This window comes from Notolepis coatsorum (assembly GCF_963971535.1).
Source record: "Notolepis coatsorum genome assembly, chromosome: 13".
In the NCBI taxonomy this organism is placed as follows: domain Eukaryota; kingdom Metazoa; phylum Chordata; class Actinopteri; order Aulopiformes; family Paralepididae; genus Notolepis; species Notolepis coatsorum.
In genome coordinates, this window is record NC_140177.1 from 110879850 (window position 1) to 110903752 (window position 23903).

The 23903-nt window shown below is 44.7% G+C and overlaps 1 protein-coding gene across 3 annotated transcripts in view; it reads left to right on the forward strand.

Annotated features, from left to right (window-relative positions):
* The window catches only part of asap1a (ArfGAP with SH3 domain, ankyrin repeat and PH domain 1a), a 172025-nt gene that overhangs the window by 128628 nt on the left and 19494 nt on the right, over nt 1-23903 (forward strand). For all 3 annotated transcript variants that reach the window (XM_084327854.1, XM_084327856.1, XM_084327855.1), the window contains exons 15-22: nt 133-181; nt 5824-5993; nt 18775-18908; nt 19516-19607; nt 20901-21078; nt 21397-21482; nt 21703-21818; nt 23128-23195. In XM_084327854.1, the coding sequence (XP_084183980.1) occupies nt 133-181; nt 5824-5993; nt 18775-18908; nt 19516-19607; nt 20901-21078; nt 21397-21482; nt 21703-21818; nt 23128-23195 (893 nt within the window). The remainder of the gene's footprint in view (nt 1-132; nt 182-5823; nt 5994-18774; nt 18909-19515; nt 19608-20900; nt 21079-21396; nt 21483-21702; nt 21819-23127; nt 23196-23903) is intronic.

Consider the following 23903-nt stretch of genomic DNA (forward strand, 5'->3'; position numbering starts at 1 on the left):
GAACCACTGCTCTGTAGCTTTAGGTTAGAGGACTGCATGAAGGCTGCACGTATATAAGAAGCCATACTGACGTACATTGTGTCTGGAATACTGAGAAAGTGAGTTGAAGTGTGTCATGTTTCTCTCATACAGATAACCGCACCTACCACTTCCAGGCTGAGGATGAGCAGGAGTTTGTCATGTAAGATACTTTATGCAACAGTTTGTTCGGATCAAAGCAATCTGATTGGCCGAGAGCCATGTGATATTATTTGTTAAAGACCAGGGCCCTCATTTATCAACGTTGCGTACGCACAGATATGTGCTTAACCCGTGCGTACGACCATTTCTAAGCAAAGTGTGGGATTTATCAATTTGAACGTGAACTTGACTTTGTGCTTATATTTACGCACAGCTCGGAGCATGCGTAGCTGACGCCCGTGGTAGAAGATCGTTACTGCAGACGGACGGCATTATGCGCTCCTCAGTTCATGCAGTTTCAACGCGGAAATAAGCTTTCGTGCATTACTCCCGACACTGGCGCGTGTTCTGTATGAACCGTAATTCATTATAGTTCATTGTGAAATAGTGACAGTAGTGTAATTATAACGGGCTCATGCGCGAACAAGAGGTTGGCTTGCTTGTTTGGCACGGGGGGCAGACGCAGAACACCCACCTCCAAACGCCATTAAATATTGTTTCAAATAAAAAGTGACATACTATTATTTTGTGTCATGTTTCCAAATAAGATTGGCCACAACGAAATGCTTTCTACTTCAATTTGTTGGTTAGAATAGATGTAAATATGATGATGGGATTCAAATTCGCGTTTTTATTGATCACATAGGCAGGCTATTCATAGGCTACCTGGCACGGTCCATCGTGATATTGTAGATGGATCGAGTAATAGACTGTTATTACTGTACCACCCATTGTGACAACAGCCTTGTGAGCTCCCGCACACAGACATGAGGGAATTCAAGTTCATGTTTGTATTGATCACATAGGCAGGCTACACATGGCGTATAGGCTACATCATACATGGCAGTGAGATTCATTGTTCTTGTATATGCTCTCGTATTATTGTTTATATAGGCTACCCAATACTGACATCAAAATAGATTGTATGCCTCTAGAAATCATATGCAGCAGGTAGAAAATTGACGGAAAATCCGTTGCGATTTGGAATAAAATGTAGGAGAACTTTAATCCCTGGGTATTAATCGAACAACACGGGAAAAGGCAGTCATATTCCAGCACGGTCTTTATTAGTGTTTGCGCTGCCCAGGCAGCAATGGTTAATAGATATCATATCCGACATCACCGTACGTGTACACGTCTGTCAGCCTGTCACATATTTCTCCATAACACGCTTCCCTCGGCTTAGTCCACTTTTCCACATTTCATGGGGGTGTTCCATTACCGTATATGGTTAATCAGGGCGGTTCTGGTATGCAAATACTTAAAACAGTGCACAAGCTCCAGCTTAGGAGCAAGGTGATATTTATCAAGACAGGTGTGCGTAGGACCTGTGTACGCACGTGTGATAAATCTCGTTTTTCTTGTGCGTGCACACATTCTAAATTCTGTGCTTACGAACGGAAGTAGAATACTTTCTAAGAAAAGTTGATAAATGAGGGCCCTGGGGAGTCACATGATAGTTTATTTTTTTTTAAATCTTTTTCCCCCTCCATTTTCCTCCAATTTTCTCCCATCCCAATGTTAGTCGTTATGCCAATTCCCAATCCCCTTCCTGGTCGCTGCGCACTTACCCCCCACAGTCGGTCTGGGAGAGTGGAGGCTACCACGTGCTTCCTCCGACACACGTCCAGCCAATCAACCGCTTCTTTTCACCTGGCAGCGCGGATTCTCATTGAGAGGGCGTAGCGTGGGAAGGATCACACTATCCCACTCAAGTCCTATCCGCGCTTAGCAGGCGCCCCGACCGAACTGTAGGAGTCGCTGTTTACAACGACCCGGACCCACCCCGCCAGCTTCTCCCACCCTCTGATACAGCCAATTGTATTAGTGTGAACGGCCAGCCAAGCTGGTGACAACCCCGGAGCTGTGAGCTGGATTCGAACAGGCGAATCTAGCCGCTCCGGGGTTTGGTGACGAACGCAATCTCCGTTATGCCACCTGACCGCCCTGTCACATGATAGTTTTAAGACAAGGTGGAGTTGGTTCCACTTAGTAAATTGATGATGACATTTGATGGGAGCGGAGTTCAACATATTTAAATGACATCTGTTTTTTTACATTTGAGAAAAACTAGAAAAAAGGAATGGGTACAAGACTGTGTACCTAATGCAAAACTACATCTTTCCAGGAAAGGGTTAATTGCATTTGACGACCAGTCTTGAGCGAACACTGTGGAGCTGAGAGGACGAGGTTATGAAACCAAAATTGTCAAAACAACAGACTGAATACAGTATTGGAATTATATACCCATGATTACCTGACTTGTTTATTTTTAAACACTAATTTTCATGTTTTCAACATTTGACTGATGGTTAAAAAAAAATTTAATTAAAAGATGGTGGAGAATGCCAAGAACGAGAATGAGAAGTAAATAATCTTTACTTATGGGTACGGTAGTAGTAAGTTACCATGGAAATTAGTAGATTACGATATAAACATGTTGTTAAAGATTACCGTAAATTAATAAAACACTTACTATACCCCTGTCAAAGATTATGAACCTACATAATATGGTTTGGCTGTAATGCTTATAGTTCTGATCTTCAATGGGTGGCTACAATGGGGTAGAATCACAGGTTGAACCTCACTCCCCAGGTCTAACATCCCAGGTTGAACCTCACTCCCCAGGTCTAACATCCCAGGTTGAACCTCACTCCACAGGTCTTTAACATCCCAGGTTGAACCTCACTCCACAGGTCTATAACATCCCAGGTTGAACCTCACTCCACAGGTCTATAACATCCCAGGTTGAACCTCACTCCACAGGTCTATAACATCCCAGGTTGAACCTCACTCCACAGGTCTATAACATCCCAGGTTGAACCTCACTCCACAGGTCTATAACATCCCAGGTTGAACCTCACTCCACAGGTCTATAACATCCCAGGTTGAACCTCACTCCACAGGTCTATAACATCCCAGGTTGAACCTCACTCCACAGGGCCCTCATTTATCAACAATGCGTAGAAAGTGGTGTATTTTCGTTCTTAACACATCCTGCGCCAAAAACGTCGTACAACGTGATTCAAGTTCATGCTAATTCTGCCATTCCACGGCGTACAACGTTATTGAGATCATATTTCATTTTTTCCCCATGTTATTCATATTTCCCTCACGGAGCCTGGTCTGATGCAGTCTGAGCCCGCATAACTCTGCAACGCTTCAATACTGCCCCCTGGTGGATGATCGGCGAGTTGCCAAACCGGAAATGGCCGAGTCGATCTCGGTGCGTCTCCGAAATGCGTCCGGCCACTCGCATATTGTTGCGGGACTGTAGACACACGTCCGTGTGTAGCGATTGCTGCCATAACGCAATAATCGATACGATTTGGCCGTGTATTATGATTATACAAACCGGAAATGGATTTAGGCGATCGCCGTCAAATACGGTAAGAGGACGCTGACGTTACTTTCAGCCTGTTTGTTTATTATTATCCATGCAAACTGCTCCGATCAATATATCACCCATACTACATAAAGCATTTAACGACGTTCACGGAATTATAACCGACCCACCCCCCCCCCCCCCCCCCCCCTCCGTTCATCCGCGCATGTTCAGTCATAACGTTTAGGATCATGTACAGTTGAAATTTTTAATATAGCGTGGATCGGCAACATGCGTTAATCTATAATCTATTATGCGTTTATGCCTATATCTCACGTTCTAGGAATTACTGCAGAAAACGATAAAAACATTTATATTCTAGACGGTATTTTCGTATGACTGTATGAATGAAAAAGTAAAACGTTCCTACATCCTGAACGATAGATAATCGATGTTGAATGGGCCATAGTAATGTCAATTTAGCAATACAATTTAAAAAGTTATAGCCCTGCAAAGAAGGTGAACATCTCCATAGACTTACAGTGCTGGCAGAGAATGGTATAAGATGCTCAAATTGCGTGGCAGGGAATGTGTTAAGCACAGAATTTAGAATGTGTGTACGCACAGAAAAATCGGGATTTATCACACGTGCGTACACAGGTTCTACGCACACTCCGTGTTGATAAATACCATTTGTTCTACGCTCCACGCTTGTGCACGATTTTAAGTATTTGCATATAGCACCGCCCGTAATTAACCATATACGGTAATGGAACACCCCCATGAAATGTGGAAAAGTGGACTAAGCCGAGCGAAGCGTGTTATGGGAGAAACACTAATAAAGACCGTGCTGGAATATGACTGCCTTTTCCCGTTTCGTTCAATTAATACCCAGGGATTAAACTTCTCCTCAATTTTATTCCAAATCGCGATGGATTTTCCGTAAAATTTCTACCTGCATATGATTTGTAGAGGCATACAATCTATTTTGATGTCGGTATTAGGTAGAGCATATACAAGAACAATGAATCTCACTGCCATGTATGATGTAGCCTACGCCATGTGTAGCCTGCCTATATGTGATCAATACAAACTTGAACTTGAATTCCATCATCATATTTATATGTTGTGTCTGTCCACTATGTTTGTTACTTTGTTATTTACCCCCCTATCTATGTAAAGCGACCTTGGGTCTCTTGAAAGGCGCTATATAAAATGAAGCTATTATTATTATTATTATTATTATTATTATTATTATTATTATTATTATTATTATTATTATTATTATTATTATTATTATTATTATTATTATTATCACGTCTGTGCGGGAGCTCACAAATAGACTGTTAGTCTCAGTGAAGTTTCAACGGAGGTCATCTATTCTAACCAACAAATTGAAGTATAAAGCATTTCGTTGTGACCAATCTTATTTGGAAACATGACACACAAAATAATAGTATTGATAAATGAGGGCCCAGGTCTATAACATCCCAGGTGCACCAGCTTTGTTTACACTGGAATTACATCCTCAGATTGGTTCAGATTGGTTTATTCATGTTGCTTAGCAACTGTACGGCAGCTTGTGCCTGCAACCACCCATGATGTTATTCTTTTTTGATCAACTTTTTCTCCCCATTTTCAATTTTTCTCCCATCCCAATTTCGTATTGTCCAATTCTACCCTCCCAGAAGCTGGCTGTAATGTGGACGAAGCCTTACATCACGTGTCCCCCCCCGGTACTCGAGGAAGCAGCCGTCGCATCTTTTCACCTGCACAGCACGTTCTCTCAGCGGCGAGGGTCTGCGTGGGAGGGACACGCCGCCCCTGTCGCTTCCTGATTCTGCTGCGCAGGCGCACCAACCGACCTGTAGGAGTCGCTGTCCACAACGTCCGATCCCTACCCATCAGCTTCCCACCCCCTAATACTGCCAATTGTATTAGTATGAACGACCAGCCAAGCTGATAGCAATGCGGAGAGCTGGGCTTGAACCCAGCATCTCCTGCATTGGTGGTGAGCGCCTTGCCCACTACACCACCTAGCCGCCCCCATGATGTTATTCAACGTTAACACACACATTCCTCTTGTGTTCTATTGCTTGATCAAAATATTAATATTCTGATATTATTCAGGGTACTCTAATATTCTGCCATATCTAAGGCTGAGACAATATGCCATTTGGAAGAATCGATAAATCGGGACAAAATTATCGATAAATATAGTTTTTTTTATTATTATTTTGCATGTAAAAAAGAAAAAAATATATAATTTAACGTTAGTTTGTGTGTGTGTGTGTGTGTGTGTGTGTGTGTGTGTGCAGCTGGACCTCAGTGCTGAGCAACAGCAAGGAGGAGGCTCTAAACATGGCTTTCCAAGGAGACAGTCAGAGTACGGGAGGAGAGGACACTCTGGAGGACCTGACCAAGACCATTATAGACGACGTGCTGCGCATGCCAGGCAACGAGCTCTGCTGCGACTGTGCTGCTGCTGGTGAGTGTTAACCTGGGCCCCGTTCCCCGTACCTGGTTCAACTAAGTCGATCAAGATGTCATTATCCAGATTCAGTTAACCCGATGTTTGAAGCCGGGATTTTCCTGTTCCTCGAAGGTGGATTCAGTCTCGTTAACTCAAGCCAGACTTGAGACCCAGGATAAGTGCGCGCGGCCGCTCCAGTTGAAAAGCCAGCACGTATCGATAGCAGAGATCCTGATTCTCTAGCGGCATTGATTGATTAATTGATTTAAAACTTTATTAACATATTGCAGTACGGCTCAATCGCCTCGCCGACAAGTTAAATGCGTTATCTATAGGCTAATTTTAAGTCCCTCATTACCTCAATCAATCAGATTATATTTCTTTAAACTTGCCTGCTGGATTGAATAATCAAATGAGATCTTGCTAGCGAAAATAATTAGTTAAACTGTTATACAAAATAACGATACGGCTCTCTTCCCATTGATTGATGTATGGTCGATCTTTTACTTATCTCCACTGTGGTGTAACGGGTTCTTCTTTTGACTTTCACGCAGACGACCGGGGTTCGAAACCTAGTCTTTCCCTTCTTTTTGCGATGTAGGAATAATTCAATTTGGTGCACGTTGAGAGCTATATAAAGAATGACATCCTCAATGCATGTAGATTTATAATATTTTAACTTAAAACTAGGCTACTTTGGCGTATAATCATTAATATTATATTCCAAAAAATTATATTGGAAACACGGGGTTTCGAACACCGGTCGCTGGGTTGCCAGGATTGAGCACTACCGCTGCGCCACTGTGCCAGATGGGATAAATTCATTGTTTATACATTAATGAACGAGACAAGATCCACAATCCACGCATAGACACTTCAATTTTATGCTTGAATGAAACACAATCCAGGCGCTCCATTAAACATCCACAGCGGAGAATATGAAAGGAATCAGAGCCAAACGAGCGATAGGTTTCAATCATTAAAAATATCCCCGCGGGATTCACATTTGCAATGCTGCGCGTTGTTAAAATAACCACATAATGTGTACATCGCACCGAGCGAGCGCCACGGTATATATAACGTGCATTATTTAGGACAAAGTGAATTTAGTATCAGCATTTTGGGTCTATTTTACATTTCAAAAGCCCCCTCTGGAAGAATGGAGCACAAAAACGTAATTCAGAATGGTATAAAGCAGATCCTAGACTGTGGGAATAATTTCAGGAAACGCGCTGTCACTTTCTTTGCGGGGGCGTGGCTGTGCTTCATCCGGCTAACTTGAACTTAAACCCTGCTTTCGACCAGGCTCAAACTTTTGGATCTGTTGTCATGGTGATTTGGACAATCCAGGTACGGGGAACCGGAAAGTCCGGCTTAAGTCAGACTTAACCGAAAGTTATCCCGGCTAACTCAGTTATCCAGGTACGGGGAACGGGGCCCTGATATAGTGAGTGTTAACCTGCTATAGTGTCTGTGCTGCTGGTGAGTGTGTTAACCTGATAGTGTCTGTGCTGCTGGTGAGTGTGTTAACCTGATATAGTGTCTGCTGGTGGTGAGTGTGTTAACCTGATATAGTGTCTGTGCTGCTGGTGAGTGTGTTAACCTGCTATAGTGTCTGTGCTGCTGGTGAGTGTGTTAACCTGCTATAGTGTCTGTGCTGCTGGTGAGTGTGTTAACCTGATAGTGTCTGTGCTGCTGGTGGTGAGTGTGTTAACCTGATAGTGTCTGTGCTGCTGGTGGTGAGTGTGTTAACCTGCTATAGTGTCTGTGCTGCTGGTGGTGAGTGTGTTAACCTGATAGTGTCTGTGCTGCTGGTGGTGAGTGTGTTAACCTGATAGTGTCTGTGCTGCTGGTGGTGAGTGTGTTAACCTGCTATAGTGTCTGTGCTGCTGGTGGTGAGTGTGTTAACCTGATATAGTGTCTGTGCTGCTGGTGGTGAGTGTGTTAACCTGCTATAGTGTCTGTGCTGCTGCTGGTGAGTGTGTTAACCTGCTATAGTGTCTGTGCTGCTGGTGGTGAGTGTGTTAACCTGATAGTGTCTGTGCTGCTGGTGGTGAGTGTGTTAACCTGCTATAGTGTCTGTGCTGCTGGTGGTGAGTGTGTTAACCTGATAGTGTCTGTGCTGCTGGTGGTGAGTGTGTTAACCTGCTATAGTGTCTGTGCTGCTGGTGGTGAGTGTGTTAACCTGCTATAGTGTCTGTGCTGCTGGTGGTGAGTGTGTTAACCTGATAGTGTCTGTGCTGCTGGTGGTGAGTGTGTTAACCTGCTATAGTGTCTGTGCTGCTGGTGGTGGTGAGTGTGTTAACCTGCTATAGTGTCTGTGCTGCTGGTGGTGAGTGTGTTAACCTGCTATAGTGTCTGTGCTGCTGGTGGTGAGTGTGTTAACCTGCTATAGTGTCTGTGCTGCTGGTGCGTGTGTTAACCTGCTATAGTGTCTGTGCTGCTGCTGGTGAGTGTGTTAACCTGATAGTGTCTGTGCTGCTGCTGGTGGTGAGTGTGTTAACCTGCTATAGTGTCTGTGCTGCTGGTGGTGAGTGTGTTAACCTGCTATAGTGTCTGTGCTGCTGCTGGTGGTGAGTGTGTTAACCTGCTATAGTGTCTGTGCTGCTGGTGGTGAGTGTGTTAACCTGATAGTGTCTGTGCTGCTGGTGGTGAGTGTGTTAACCTGCTATAGTGTCTGTGCTGCTGGTGGTGAGTGTGTTAACCTGCTATAGTGTCTGTGCTGCTGGTGGTGAGTGTGTTAACCTGATATAGTGTCTGTGCTGCTGGTGGTGAGTGTGTTAACCTGCTATAGTGTCTGTGCTGCTGCTGGTGGTGAGTGTGTTAACCTGCTATAGTGTCTGTGCTGCTGCTGGTGGTGAGTGTGTTAACCTGATATAGTGTCTGTGCTGCTGCTGCTGGTGAGTGTGTTAACCTGCTATAGTGTCTGTGCTGCTGGTGGTGAGTGTGTTAACCTGATATAGTGTCTGTGCTGCTGGTGGTGAGTGTGTTAACCTGATATAGTGTCTGTGCTGCTGGTGGTGAGTGTGTTAACCTGCTATAGTGTCTGTGCTGCTGGTGGTGAGTGTGTTAACCTGCTATAGTGTCTGTGCTGCTGCTGGTGAGTGTGTTAACCTGCTATAGTGTCTGTGCTGCTGGTGGTGAGTGTGTTAACCTGCTATAGTGTCTGTGCTGCTGCTGCTGCTGGTGAGTGTGTTAACCTGCTATAGTGTCTGTGCTGCTGCTGCTGCTGGTGAGTGTGTTAACCTGCTATAGTGTCTGTGCTGCTGCTGGTGAGTGTGTTAACCTGCTATAGTGTCTGTGCTGCTGCTGCTGGTGGTGAGTGTGTTAACCTGATATAGTGTCTGTGCTGCTGGTGGTGAGTGTGTTAACCTGATATAGTGTCTGTGCTGCTGGTGAGTGTGTTAACCTGCTATAGTGTCTGTGCTGCTGCTGGTGAGTGTGTTAACCTGCTATAGTGTCTGTGCTGCTGGTGAGTGTGTTAACCTGCTATAGTGTCTGTGCTGCTGGTGAGTGTGTTAACCTGCTATAGTGTCTGTGCTGCTGCTGGTGAGTGTGTTAACCTGCTATAGTGTCTGTGCTGCTGGTGAGTGTGTTAACCTGATATAGTGTCTGTGCTGCTGGTGGTGAGTGTGTTAACCTGCTATAGTGTCTGTGCTGCTGCTGCTGGTGAGTGTGTTAACCTGCTATAGTGTCTGTGCTGCTGGTGGTGAGTGTGTTAACCTGCTATAGTGTCTGTGCTGCTGCTGGTGAGTGTGTTAACCTGCTATAGTGTCTGTGCTGCTGCTGGTGGTGAGTGTGTTAACCTGCTATAGTGTCTGTGCTGCTGGTGGTGAGTGTGTTAACCTGCTATAGTGTCTGTGCTGCTGGTGAGTGTGTTAACCTGCTATAGTGTCTGTGCTGCTGGTGGTGAGTGTGTTAACCTGCTATAGTGTCTGTGCTGCTGGTGGTGAGTGTGTTAACCTGCTATAGTGTCTGTGCTGCTGCTGGTGAGTGTGTTAACCTGCTATAGTGTCTGTGCTGCTGCTGGTGGTGAGTGTGTTAACCTGATATAGTGTCTGTGCTGCTGGTGGTGAGTGTGTTAACCTGATATAATGTCTGTGCTGCTGGTGGTGAGTGTGTTAACCTGCTATAGTGTCTGTGCTGCTGCTGGTGAGTGTGTTAACCTGCTATAGTGTCTGTGCTGCTGGTGGTGAGTGTGTTAACCTGCTATAGTGTCTGTGCTGCTGCTGCTGGTGAGTGTGTTAACCTGCTATAGTGTCTGTGCTGCTGCTGGTGAGTGTGTTAACCTGATATAGTGTCTGTGCTGCTGGTGGTGAGTGTGTTAACCTGATATAGTGTCTGTGCTGCTGCTGGTGAGTGTGTTAACCTGCTATAGTGTCTGTGCTGCTGGTGGTGAGTGTGTTAACCTGCTATAGTGTCTGTGCTGCTGGTGGTGAGTGTGTTAACCTGCTATAGTGTCTGTGCTGCTGGTGGTGAGTGTGTTAACCTGATAGTGTCTGTGCTGCTGCTGGTGGTGAGTGTGTTAACCTGCTATAGTGTCTGTGCTGCTGGTGGTGAGTGTGTTAACCTGCTATAGTGTCTGTGCTGCTGGTGGTGAGTGTGTTAACCTGATATAGTGTCTGTGCTGCTGCTGCTGGTGAGTGTGTTAACCTGCTATAGTGTCTGTGCTGCTGGTGGTGAGCGTGTTAACCTGCTATAGTGTCTGTGCTGCTGGTGAGTGTGTTAACCTGCTATAGTGTCTGTGCTGCTGGTGGTGAGTGTGTTAACCTGATATAGTGTCTGTGCTGCTGCTGGTGGTGAGTGTGTTAACCTGATATACTGTCTGTGCTGCTGGTGGTGGTGAGTGTGTTAACCTGATATAGTGTCTGTGCTGCTGCTGGTGAGTGTGTTAACCTGATATAGTGTCTGTGCTGCTGGTGAGTGTGTTAACCTGATATAGTGTCTGTGCTGGTGGTGAGTGTGTTAACCTGATATAGTGTCTGTGCTGGTGGTGAGTGTGTTAACCTGATATAGTGTCTGTGCTGCTGCTGGTGAGTGTGTTAACCTGATATAGTGTCTGTGCTGCTGGTGGTGAGTGTGTTAACCTGCTATAGTGTCTGTGCTGCTGCTGCTGGTGGTGAGTGTGTTAACCTGCTATAGTGTCTGTGCTGCTGCTGCTGGTGGTGAGTGTGTTAACCTGCTATAGTGTCTGTGCTGCTGCTGCTGGTGGTGAGTGTGTTAACCTGCTATAGTGTCTGTGCTGCTGGTGGTGAGTGTGTTAACCTGCTATAGTGTCTGTGCTGCTGCTGGTGAGTGTGTTAACCTGCTATAGTGTCTGTGCTGCTGCTGGTGAGTGTGTTAACCTGCTATAGTGTCTGTGCTGCTGGTGGTGAGTGTGTTAACCTGCTATAGTGTCTGTGCTGCTGGTGGTGAGTGTGTTAACCTGCTATAGTGTCTGTGCTGCTGGTGGTGAGTGTGTTAACCTGCTATAGTGTCTGTGATGCTGCTGCTGGTGGTGAGTGTGTTAACCTGCTATAGTGTCTGTGCTGCTGCTGGTGGTGAGTGTGTTAACCTGCTATAGTGTCTGTGCTGCTGGTGAGTGTGTTAACCTGATAGTGTCTGTGCTGCTGGTGGTGAGTGTGTTAACCTGCTATAGTGTCTGTGCTGCTGGTGGTGAGTGTGTTAACCTGATATAGTGTCTGTGCTGCTGCTGGTGAGTGTGTTAACCTGATATAGTGTCTGTGCTGCTGCTGGTGAGTGTGTTAACCTGCTATAGTGTCTGTGCTGCTGCTGGTGAGTGTGTTAACCTGCTATAGTATCTGTGATGCTGCTGCTGGTGGTGAGTGTGTTAACCTGCTATAGTGTCTGTGCTGCTGCTGGTGAGTGTGTTAACCTGCTATAGTGTCTGTGCTGCTGCTGCTGGTGAGTGTGTTAACCTGCTATAGTGTCTGTGCTGCTGCTGCTGGTGAGTGTGTTAACCTGATATAGTGTCTGTGCTGCTGGTGGTGAGTGTGTTAACCTGCTATAGTGTCTGTGCTGCTGCTGGTGGTGAGTGTGATATGAAGCTAGCTGTCTGAGTGTGTTAACCCTTTCACTGTGACACGACAAAGTGTTAACCCTTGCACAACCACACTACAGAAGGTTAACCCTTTCACTGCCACACTACAGAAGGTTAACCCTTTCACTGCCACACGACAAAGTGTTAACCCTTTCACAACCACACCACATAAGGTTAACCCTTTCACTACCACACTACAGAAGGTTAACCCTTTCACTGCCACACGACAAACCCTTTCACAACCACACTACAGAAGGTTAACCATTTCACTGCCACACGACAACGTGTTAACCCTTTCACAACCACACTACAGAAGGTTAACTCTTTCACTACCACACTACAGATGGTTAACCGTCTGTAGTGTGGTAGTGAAAGGGTTAACCTGATATGTGTGTCTGTGTGTGTGTTCAAGCTATGTAGTAGTACTAGGCAACCAATTTTGGATATGCAGGCTTAGGTGTCTTCTGGGGCTAATGTGTCTACTAGTGTCGGGGAAAACTACTCCTAATAAAGGTAGGTAGTTGACCAAACTAGTAATAGACCTGTCTCAAACCCTGCCCTCTTTTCTTGATCCTCCAATCACAACTGTCGCTTACCTCGGACAAACCAAGTTTGTCCGAGGTAAGCGACAGTTGTGATTGGAGGATCAAGAAAAGGGGCAGGGTTTGAGACAGGTCCATTACACCGACACCGTGAAAGTGAATACTGAGCACATGGTTATTTGAAAGTGAATACATGGCTATTTGATCCATGGTCATACACTGTGTCAGGATGGTTAGAGAGACATGTCGGGTGACGGTACGATCCCCACGTGTCGGTAACACGCCCTGTATCCCTTGAGCAAGACACAGAGGGTCTTCCCTGGTGAAATGTGTGTGCTGTATTGTTTCTCAGAGGGATATGCCAAAAATAAATTCCTAATTACACCGTGTGTAGTGTGGTGATTGGAGACTCTAAATCTAAAGTCCAAAGTCCCAAAATGGTAAAAACAGCTTTCAGGGATTTTGTTCTCAGCTCTCTCACGTCACTCTTTTAGCTCAATCGAGGGATACTCAATAGAGGCATGGGATGTTTGTGCAGTTCTTTATTGTCGGCCAATGGTTATGGCTGCCTATAACCAATGTCTGTGGAGTGGTAGAGTAGGTAAAACATTCATATACTTCTTATATGAACACATAGGAACTGTTGTTTTGCGCAGCCATTGTTTCTTCCAACGGGGAGGACAAATGATCCTTCTAAGCGTTCTGTGAAAGGCCTCTGTTTGTTTTCATTCCCTATTCGTTTTTATATCGTTCTTAGCTCTGTAGTGCAGTTCAGTTCATCACTCTGCACTGTATCATTCTTAGCTCTGTAGTGCAGTTATCACTCTGAACTGTATCATTCTTAGCTCTGTAGTGCAGTTATCACTCTGAACTGTATCATTCTTAGCTCTGTAGTGCAGTTCATCACTCTGAACTGTATCATTCTTAGCTCTTTAGTGCAGTTATCACTCTGAACTGTATCATTCTTAGCTCTTTAGTGCAGTTATCACTCTGAACTGTATCATTCTTAGCTCTGTAGTGCAGTTCATCACTCTGAACTGTATCATTCTTAGCTCTGTAGTGCAGTTCATCACTCTGAACTGTATCATTCTTAGCTCTGTAGTGCAGTTCATCACTCTGAACTGTATCATTCTTAGCTCTGTAGTGCAGTTCATCACTCTGAACTGTATCATTCTTAGCTCTGTAGTGCAGTTCATCACTCTGAACTGTATCATTCTTAGCTCTGTAGTGCAGTTATCACTCTGAGCTGTGGATGCTTTTTTTTGGTACTTTACTTCCTGTGTGGAAGTCATCCTCTCTTTTCATTTCCGGTAGTTAGGCTCCTCCTACTGTACGGTGTGCTATGGTGGTATCCAGGCAGATCCTATGTGGGTACTTGTGTATTCTGTGAATGCAGCAGAAAATGACGCAGTTCTACCTCCCCTCTACTCTCTCTCTCGCTCTCTCTCTCTCATGTCAGTCTTGTGTAGCTTGAGAATGTGACCAGATTATTAACATGAATGTTGATTAAATGATGATTATTTTTCAACATTTTCTGTTGAATTGTTCATCCAGTTGACATGAACTCATGTGGACCTTGTGCCCTCTTGTGTACATAAATAACAACTACATTACAGAAATTAAACATGTACCATTAGGACACAGGAGGGGTATTTGCTCTTAGTCGTTTCTTTTCCTCCCTTACTCATTGTGAAAATTCCCATGGTCAGATTTACACAACAAAGGAAATTAGTTATCAGCTCACACTCCCATGTTGTTTCTTATATGATCTGTTCTGAAAGAGAAAACCTAACAGCAACGCATACTGAGGATTCAGTCTTGCGAAACAAAGAATCTCTCTATCCTCCTCTTCATTGGATCGTTTTCTTTTACGACTAGATAGCGCTGCTTCGCTGCGATGAATACTACTCTCACAGAGCCTGTATATTGTGCTTCATGCTGCGCTTGAGGCGTGATACGTGTATCAGTAATTCCATTACCCCCTCCTTGCCTAGGCCTAACAAAAATAATGGTTGGTTTCAGGTTGCCGACCGACCCTGCCGATTTAGGTGCGACCCAATATATTTTATGAGTTTTAAAAAAAAATTATATATTAAAAAAAAAAAAAATCCTTTTTTTAGAATAAAGTTTCATAGAAATCTTAGTCAAACATTTAGTATTATGGATATTAAACATGCTGGCAGAGTACATGCATCCATGTTGTTGTGAACATTTTAACCCTTTCACTGCCACACGACAGCCGGTTAACCCTTTCACTGTGACAATACAGAAGGTTAGCCCTTTACTATCACACAACCGACGGCGATGCTCCATCATTAGCATCATTAGCTCCGCATCCGCGGAGCTAATGATGCTAATGATGGAGCATCGCCGTCGGTTGTGTGATAGTAAAGGGCTAACCTTCTGTCGTGTGGCAGTGAAAGGGTTAATTAAATAAAGAAATTCCCTATCCATAGTCGCCGTGGGAAAGAATAAAATAAAAAAAAAAAATAAATAAATTCCCTACCTACCCATGGCCAAACTGACAACCAACCTGAAACCAACTATTATTTTTGTTAGGCATCACCCCCTCCTCGCCTACATCTCTTTCCGCCGTCTCTGACCCACAGGACTCCGTCTGGCCGTGAGGACTGACCCCTGCTGCTCTTTCAGGCAGAAGTGCACATGACCACATCCTGCACTAAATCTGAGCGCAGACTTTTTTGCGGACACTTTAACTCTGTCAATGTCAAATGCTGTCACCCAGGAGACAAGTATTCTTCCTGGGGTCAACATGTAAAGACAACAGTACACAGATCTAGGGACGCACCGATCCAATTTTTTCAGTCCCGATACCGATACTTGGGCTTTGGGTATCGGCCGATACCGGCGAGTACCGATCCGATACCCATTGTTCAATAATAAACTGTATCCCTCACTGTGTGGAATAGACTGGGATCATTCTTTTGCGCAAGGCAACATCAGGCTTGACTTAAAACATTACTTTCCTAACTTAGTGAAACAAAAGGTAACAAATTAACACATAGATATAAATGTACTGAATTGTTATTCCTTATTTTATTTATTATTATATAATGTTATATAAAAATTATAATAATAATCCGATATATATATATTTCTTTTACCGATACCCGATCCAGCTATTTTAGTCATATCGGGGCCGATATCCGATATCAACATCGGATCAGTGCATCCCTAGATCTGCTCGGCACCAGTGTAATGCTTGGTGCAGATACACGTTCAATGTTTCAAATCAAAGACAATCGGTTGCTGCACTCGATATATTTATCCACATATTCCTTTTTAAATGTGCAGAGGGGAATGTGCATAATACAGTTACAGCCATGAGGACTGTCTACCATTCTACGGCGGCGCCGATGGGATACAACAAGAGCTGCCAAGGTGTTAAAATGCTATAGGTTTGAGCTCTCCTCCCTCCCTTTGGAATGCAGCTTCCATGTGAGACATAAGTTGTCAAGCGCTTTGGATCAAATCAATACCGTATATAAATGCAGTCAATTGACCATTTACCATACTGGACTGTCATAGATTAGGTGAGGATATAACTGTGTTACTAATAATAATAATAATAATAATAATAATAATAATAATAATAATAATAATAATAATAATAATAATAATAATAATAATAATAGATCAAATTTATATAGCGCCTTTCATAGAACCCAAGGTCGCTTCACAATCAGGACAAAAAAAAATAGGGCAAGGAAAATAGGGGGGGGGGGGGGGGGGAGGGGGGGATGAGGGCAGGTAAGGAATAATGAACCTAATCTAATCTAAACTAACTGATGGGGAAAAGCCTTGGTGAAGAGTTGTGTTTTTAGAGCGGATTTGAAGGTGTCCAGGGTTGGCGCGTTGCAGATTTCGGGGGGGAGAGAGTTCCAGAGGGTAGGGGACGCCACGCTGAAGGCTCTGTCCCCAAAAGTCCGTAACCTGGTGCGAGGGATGGAGAGGAGACCTAGATCAGAGGATCGTAGGTTCCGGGATGGAGTGTACTGGTGGAGGAGATCAGACAGGTATCAGGGGGCGAGGGCATGGAGGGGACTTGTAGGTGAGGAGCAGGAGTTTGAAGGTGATGCGGAACTTGACTGGAAGCCAGTGGAGGTGGATGACGGTGGGGGTGATGTGCTGCCAGGGCTTGGTGTGAGTGAGAACCCTGGCAGCTGAGTTCTGAACATACTGGAGCCTGTCCAGGGCTTTGCTGGGTACCCCGAACAGGACTCCATTACAGTAGTCCAACCGGGAGGTGATGAATGAGTGGATCAGGGTCTCAGCCACAGAGTCTGAGAGTGAGGGTCGGAGACGGGAGATGTTTTTGAGGTGGTAGAAGGCAGACTTGGTGACGGATTTGATGTGGGAGTGAAATGAAAGTGTGGAGTCAAGGGTGATGCCCAGGTTACGGACTTCGAGAGACGGGGAGATGGAACAGCCGTCAACGTGGAGGAGGAGATCGCCAACCTTCCCGAGCAGTGCCTTGGGGGCCACAACCATGAGCTCTGTCTTTTTGCTGTTGAGTTTCAGTAATTTGGTTGACATCCAGGTTTTTATGGCGTGGAGGCAGTTGACTACAGACTGTGGGGGGAGCTGGGAGGATGGTGAGGTGCTGATATAGAGCTGAGTATCATCAGCATAACAATGAAAGTTGAGTCCGTAGTGACGTATAATCTGACCGAGGGGGAGCATGTAGATGGTGAATAGTAGGGGACCCAGCACAGAGCCCTGGGGGACACCGTGGTTGACTGGGGCCGGGGGGGAGGATGAGCCGCTGACGCTGACAAACTGAGATCTATTTGTGAGATATGAATGAAACCATGACAGAGCTGTACCGGTGATGCCTAGGTTGTCAGAGAGGCATTTGAGGAGGACTGAGTGGGATATTGTATTGAACGCCGCGGAGAGGTCGAGAAGGATGAGGAGGCTGATGTGTCCGGAGTCTGCAGCAAGGAGGAGGTCATTAGTGATCTTGATGAGGGCGGTCTCTGTGCTGTGATGTGCTCGGTAGGCTGACTGAAGGGGTTCGTAGAGCTCATGGTTGGACAGATGTTGATGAAGCTGGGCGGCGACTGCCCTTTCTAAGGTTTTACTTAGGAAAGGAAGGTTTGCAGATCGGCCGGTAGTTGTCCAGCACCTCAGGGTCCAAACCAGGCTTCTTTAGGATGGGAGTGATGGAGGCGGTTTTGAAACAGGAGGGAACTATTCCAGATGACAGAGAGGAGTTGATGATGTCGGTTATGATGGGGCAGAGGGTAGGAAGGCAGGCCTTGACCAGCACCGTAGGCATGGGGTCGAGGGAGCAGGTGGAAGCTTTGGCTCTGGTAACCAGCTTCATGACCAGCGGAACATCCACTGGGGAGAAGGAGGAGAGAGAGCACTGGGGATGGAGGGATGTAGCTGGGAGCATGTAGTCCGGCGTCAGGGGTGAGTGAGGAGGGGAGGGGGCGGGCACCGTGAGTTGTTGGTGGATGGAAGTCACTTTAGCCTGGAAAAAGTCAAGGAACTTAGAGCAGAGGTCAGGAGCATCAGCAGTGTGGGAGGCAGTGAGAGGGCGGAGGAGACGATTTATAGTTGAGAAAAGCGATCTGGGGTGATTTTGCTGTGAGGTGATGAGGGTGGAGTAGTACGCGGTCCTGGTCTTGGAGAGAGCCTCTCTGTAGGACCTCACGTGGTCGACGAAGGCCAGACGGTGGACGGTGAGGCCAGATCGCTTGGAGAGTCGCTCCAGTCGTCGACCAGCTCTTTTCATTGAGCGGAGGTCAGAGGTAAACCATGGGGCAGGGCGAGGAAAGGACACATTCCGGCTTCTGAGGGGCGCCAGCGAGTCCAGGCTGAGGGAGAGGGCGGCATTGTAACAGGCCGCTAAGGTGTCCGGGGAGGTATCGGAGGGAACCGGGGCCATGTGGGTAGTGATGAGGTCAGATAGGGCTGATGCACACACTGACTTGGTGTCCCTGAATGTGAGGGTGCGCGTTGGGCGCTGCTTGGGCAGGGGGATAGGGACAGTGAAAAGAATGGCATGGTGGTCAGATACCGCAAGGTCTAGACACTGCAGGTGGGAGGGGGGGTTACCGGTGGAGCAGACCAGATCCAGAGTGTGACCTTTGGAGTGGGTGGAATAAAGAACTAAGAATAAAGTATTTTGCATTGCATTGTTAATAAGGTATTTTCTTCAACTCCTGTGCCCTCCACCACCCAGACCCCAAGTGGCTGTCCACCAACCTGGGCATCCTGACATGCATCGAGTGCTCTGGGATCCACCGAGAGATGGGAGTCCACGTGTCCCGGATTCAGTCTCTTGAGCTGGACAAGTTGGGGACCTCTGAACTTTTGGTACAGTGAAACTCTAACCCCATTTTTTTTCTTTTGGCTAAGACCATATACTTTTATCAAAAGCATGTGAATTGTGTAGAGCTGACTTGAATACTTCAAATGCTTTTTTTATTTTAATTAAATTAATTAATTTTATTTTTACCACTCCAAAAATGTGCCCACATCAGCATAAGAAATAGTGTATAGAAATAATAATTTGACATTCACTTTGAAAGTCAGTTCTTCTCAGAGAAGGACATGATCAGAACTATCAGAAAACGAGCACATAAGTCTCATCAACCGCCGCATTGACAATCTGCACGTGGGAACAATAACACTTTGAATTAGAATTAGAATTAATAATAATAACTTAGTTTTGTATAGCGCCTTTCATGAAACCCAAGGTCGCTTTACATAGGGCCATAACAACAATAACACACATGGTAGAGACAGACACACAACATTAAATGTAGGAAGTTAGGGGTCAAAGGCCATGTTAAAGAGGTGAGTTTTAAGCAGTACAGAGTTGTGTCTTGTGATTGAAATGTCAATCTTATGATCTTGTCTTATGATGGAATGTATTTATTATAAAATAAACCCCTCCCTCCTTGTCTCTTCTCTCTCTCAGCTGGCAAAGAATATTGGCAACAATAGTTTCAACGACATCATGGAGGGGAACCTGCCCCCCCCTTCGCCAAAGCCCACGCCGTCCAGCGACATGTGAGTATGTGAATGAAGAGCTTAGTTCCACTGTGTGACAGTCGTCACACACCAGTGTCCAAGCCCAGTCTCCTCAGGCCTAACAAAAATAATGGTTGGTTTCAGGTTGCCGACCGACCCTGCCGATTTAGGTGCGACCCAATATATTTTATGAGTTTTAAAAAAAAATTATATATTAAAAAAAAAAAAAAAAAAAAAAAAAAAATTTTTTTTTTTTTTTTTTTAGAATAAAGTTTCATAGAAATCTTAGTCAAACATTTAGTATTATGGATATTAAACATGCTGGCAGAGTACATGCATCCATGTTGTTGTGAACATTTTAACCCTTTCACTGCCACACGACAGCCGGTTAACCCTTTCACTGTGACAATACAGAAGGTTAGCCCTTTACTATCACACAACCGACGGCGATGCTCCATCATTAGCATCATTAGCTCCGCATCCGCGGAGCTAATGATGCTAATGATGGAGCATCGCCGTCGGTTGTGTGATAGTAAAGGGCTAACCTTCTGTCGTGTGGCAGTGAAAGGGTTAATTAAATAAAGAAATTCCCTATCCATAGTCGCCGTGGGAAAGAATAAAATAAAAGAAATAAATAAAAAAAATACCTACCTACCCATGGCCAAACTGACAACCAACCTGAAACCAACTATTATTTTTGTTAGGCCTTAGAGCAGTCGTCTGGTAGTCTGACGGTTCCCGGTTCGATTCCCACTTCTCCCCGGCAGCGTGTCGATGTGTCATTGAGCAAGACACTTAACCCCTAATTGCTCCCGATGTGCAGGTTGGCACCTTGCATGGTTGCCTCCGCCATCGGTGTGTGAGTGAATGGGTGAATGTGAGGAACAAAATTGTAAAGCGCTATATATATATATAAATGCACCATTTTATATGATGCTGCTTGCCATGTGGAAAGAATAACACAAATAGCGTATTTCCCGCTTAAGTATATTATTTGAGTTAAAACAGTGATGTGATGAAGGTCCTAGCAACCGTAATATCACTGTTCTCTCTTATATAAGTGTTCATCCCTCATGGATTCTACACATAATAAGCAGCACCTCTACTCCTGGTTGTTTGAGCACAAACCGTATACCTATTACTGGTTGCTTAAGTATCAAGTGCTTGTTGTTGTTGAGCAAAAATAAAGCCTAGGACGTTTAAATCAGATATTCATCAAAATAAATGTAACACTTGAACACATGGAAAAGTCATTGAATTAGTGCAAATGGTTGGGAACACTGAATGCATGCAGAAGTGCCAGTGAGACCAACAGTGTGTGTTCTCTGCCAGGACGGTGAGGAGGGACTACATTAATGCTAAGTACATGGACCACAAGTTCGCCCGTCAGACAGGCGCCTCCGCCGCGGCAGAGCTGTCCGAGGCCATCCGCTCCCGAGACCTGCTGTCACTCATCCAGCTGTACGCTGAGGGGGCGGAGCTGCTGGAACCTCTGCCTGAGGCAGGGAAGGTGGGTGTGGCCCTGACGGACCTCTCTAATTGGCAGAGATAATAAAACAATAAAGTTTTGTATTTTAAGATTTTTGAGTAAAGGCTCAAACGTGCCATGCCGTTGATTGTTGAGACTCAGCACAGCGAGATGCTTCAACCTATTGCCATCTTCAGTAGCTTTACATTCTCCATCCAACCATAACTAACCATTTCTGAAGAATCACATTAAACATAGTATCTCAATCTTGTTATATCTCTTTCAATCTAACAGTTGTATGCCCTTATTCAACAACACAATCATATTGCTTGCAATAATATGCATTTTATTGCTATGCAGGAGCCTGGAGAAACAGCACTGCACTACTCTGTGAGGACTGCAGACCAGAGCTCTCTACATCTAGTGGACTTCCTGGTTCAAAACAGGTACATCAATCTCCTCCATCACACACCAGGGTTAAATAAATGTGAACTACCGTTATATACTGAACTACTTGAGCTTGTTCAAATATGAGGTGTGTGACTAATAGATGAGATGCATGTCAAAACGGACAAGGCTGAGTGAGCTGAAGTGCAGCATTCAATAAACTGCTGCACAGTGTTATTCACTGCGGTTCTCTCGCTCTCTCTCTCTGTCTCCCTCTAGTGGTAACCTAGACCGCCAGACAGAGGGTGGGAACACAGCTCTCCACTACTGCTGCCTCTATGAGAAACAGGAGTGTCTCAAGTTACTGCTGAGGGGCAAGCCTGCCATTGACATTGGTACGGATTGGGCAGTGGGGCAGATGGATTGTCACTATTTTATAAAGGGACTCTCCTAAAATCCAGGCATCTCATGTATAGACCCCCCCATCTCTACCTCAGCCTCTAACCTTAACCCCATTAGACCTCGCGCCCCCAACTTAACCGTCCATTGGATGCTGTGCATGACGCAATACATGAGATGCCTGGTTTTTAGTGAATCCCATTTCATAAAAGTGTCACTTCCTACTTGATGTAAATGTAAGTTGCTTTTGGAGACAGGTATCGGCTGGATACGCTTTGATACCTCCTTCAGTGTTCCGTTTTGATGGCTTTGATACATTATAACGTTACAATGTAACTCACTGACTAGCTTACGTTGGTTAGCTTGATGCACTTCTACTTTAGGTATTGGACTATTGGATATAAACAAAGATGACATAATAACTACTGCACTGCTACATAATAATATACTGTACGAATTCTGAACTGTCTGAATATACCTGCATATATTCCTGTTTACATACCTGTATCTACTATATCTAATCTATATCTGTAATATACCTACTCTTACTAGTTATACCACTGGCTAGTATGGCTTACTACCATAGTGTATTTATATACCTGTATCACTGTACATAATAATACTGTAACACTGTATATACATCAGATTAGCATTATTACTCAGTAGTACTCATTATATATATTCCAGTTTAATCACTTGTACATTGTATATTGTTATTGCGTTTTAGTGTTACTTTTGCACTGGTTAGATGCCAACTTATTTTCATTATACTGTACTTGTGCTGTATGATGACAATACATTTGAATCTAATATAAACTATGCCAATGGGATGAATATGGAATAGTGGCTGCCTCTGAAATGGGCGGGGCTTTCAAATGGGTGCTATTGGGGTGCACTTTGAGATAGCTGGACATGTTTCAAACAAAGATTATCTCTGGATGAACTACAAGCCAGAAAATAATTAAAGATCTGAATACCTTCACTTGAAGAATAGTCCCATATTTACCTCTACTACATGAGAAAGAATGAGCCATATTCTGTCAAGGTGGGAAGATGATGGTAAGATGAAACCCACATCACAGACTCATCTCCAAGTTACCTGCAAACTAGAAAGACATGGGCTACAATATGTCAAAAGCAATCAAAAAACTAAAAATGTAAATATTATTAGGGTTATTGCCAAGCAATTGAACGATTACAGGTTTGTCCAAAAGTCTGTTGCATTTCATTCATTGACAAGTGCACTTTCATTGCATATATAGGTGCATTTCATTCTAAGGCCTCTTATGTCCTGTGTCTTTTCAGCCAATCAGAATGGAGAGACTGCACTGGATATCGCCAGGAGGTTGAGGAACTCTCAGTGTGAGGAACCGGTAAGTAAACGTAATTTCCCCTTACTTTTCTCATTAGATAAAAAAAAATCTGTATCCTGATTGCACATATTCTTGGTCTACTGACTCATTTGACCTTTAGTATGTCCATCATGAATATGTTCTAATCTGAGATGCTGTTATGCTAGTGCATCACCATTACAAATGAAGGGCTTTATCCACATTTCTCTGTTAGCTAGCGTGGCACGTTTGGAATCTCTCTTACCATTTTCAAATTCTGCATTTACATGTGAGCAAAGGTACCAGGCTATCATGTTCTAAAAACTCCACCCAGTCCATGAGTGGCAGCTGGAGCGTTGCCCGTGTCGTTGTCCACACATAGAATAAACTGAAGGCAACTTCCAGGTCCTCTCAGGCGCCCTCACACCAGGGTTTCCGTTGTCCGGTAATTACCGGTTTATGACCGGCAAAATCTGTTGAAGTCCGACATATTTAATCTCTCCGGTCATAATGTCCGGTGAAAATAAATCCCTCTAAGCACAATTTGATTATTTGAATTGTATTAAAATAGGCTCAAATTAAATAGCCTATGCGATGAACGAAACAATCATTACATTTGTTTCATCGTTGCTTCACCAAGCAGGTCTGTCTAATAATGACAACGATCTGTCAGCGCGAGCTTGCTGCTAGATTTACGAGAAGCAGGCAGCTGCAGACCCACAGAACCCACCAGCCGTGCCGGCACAGTGT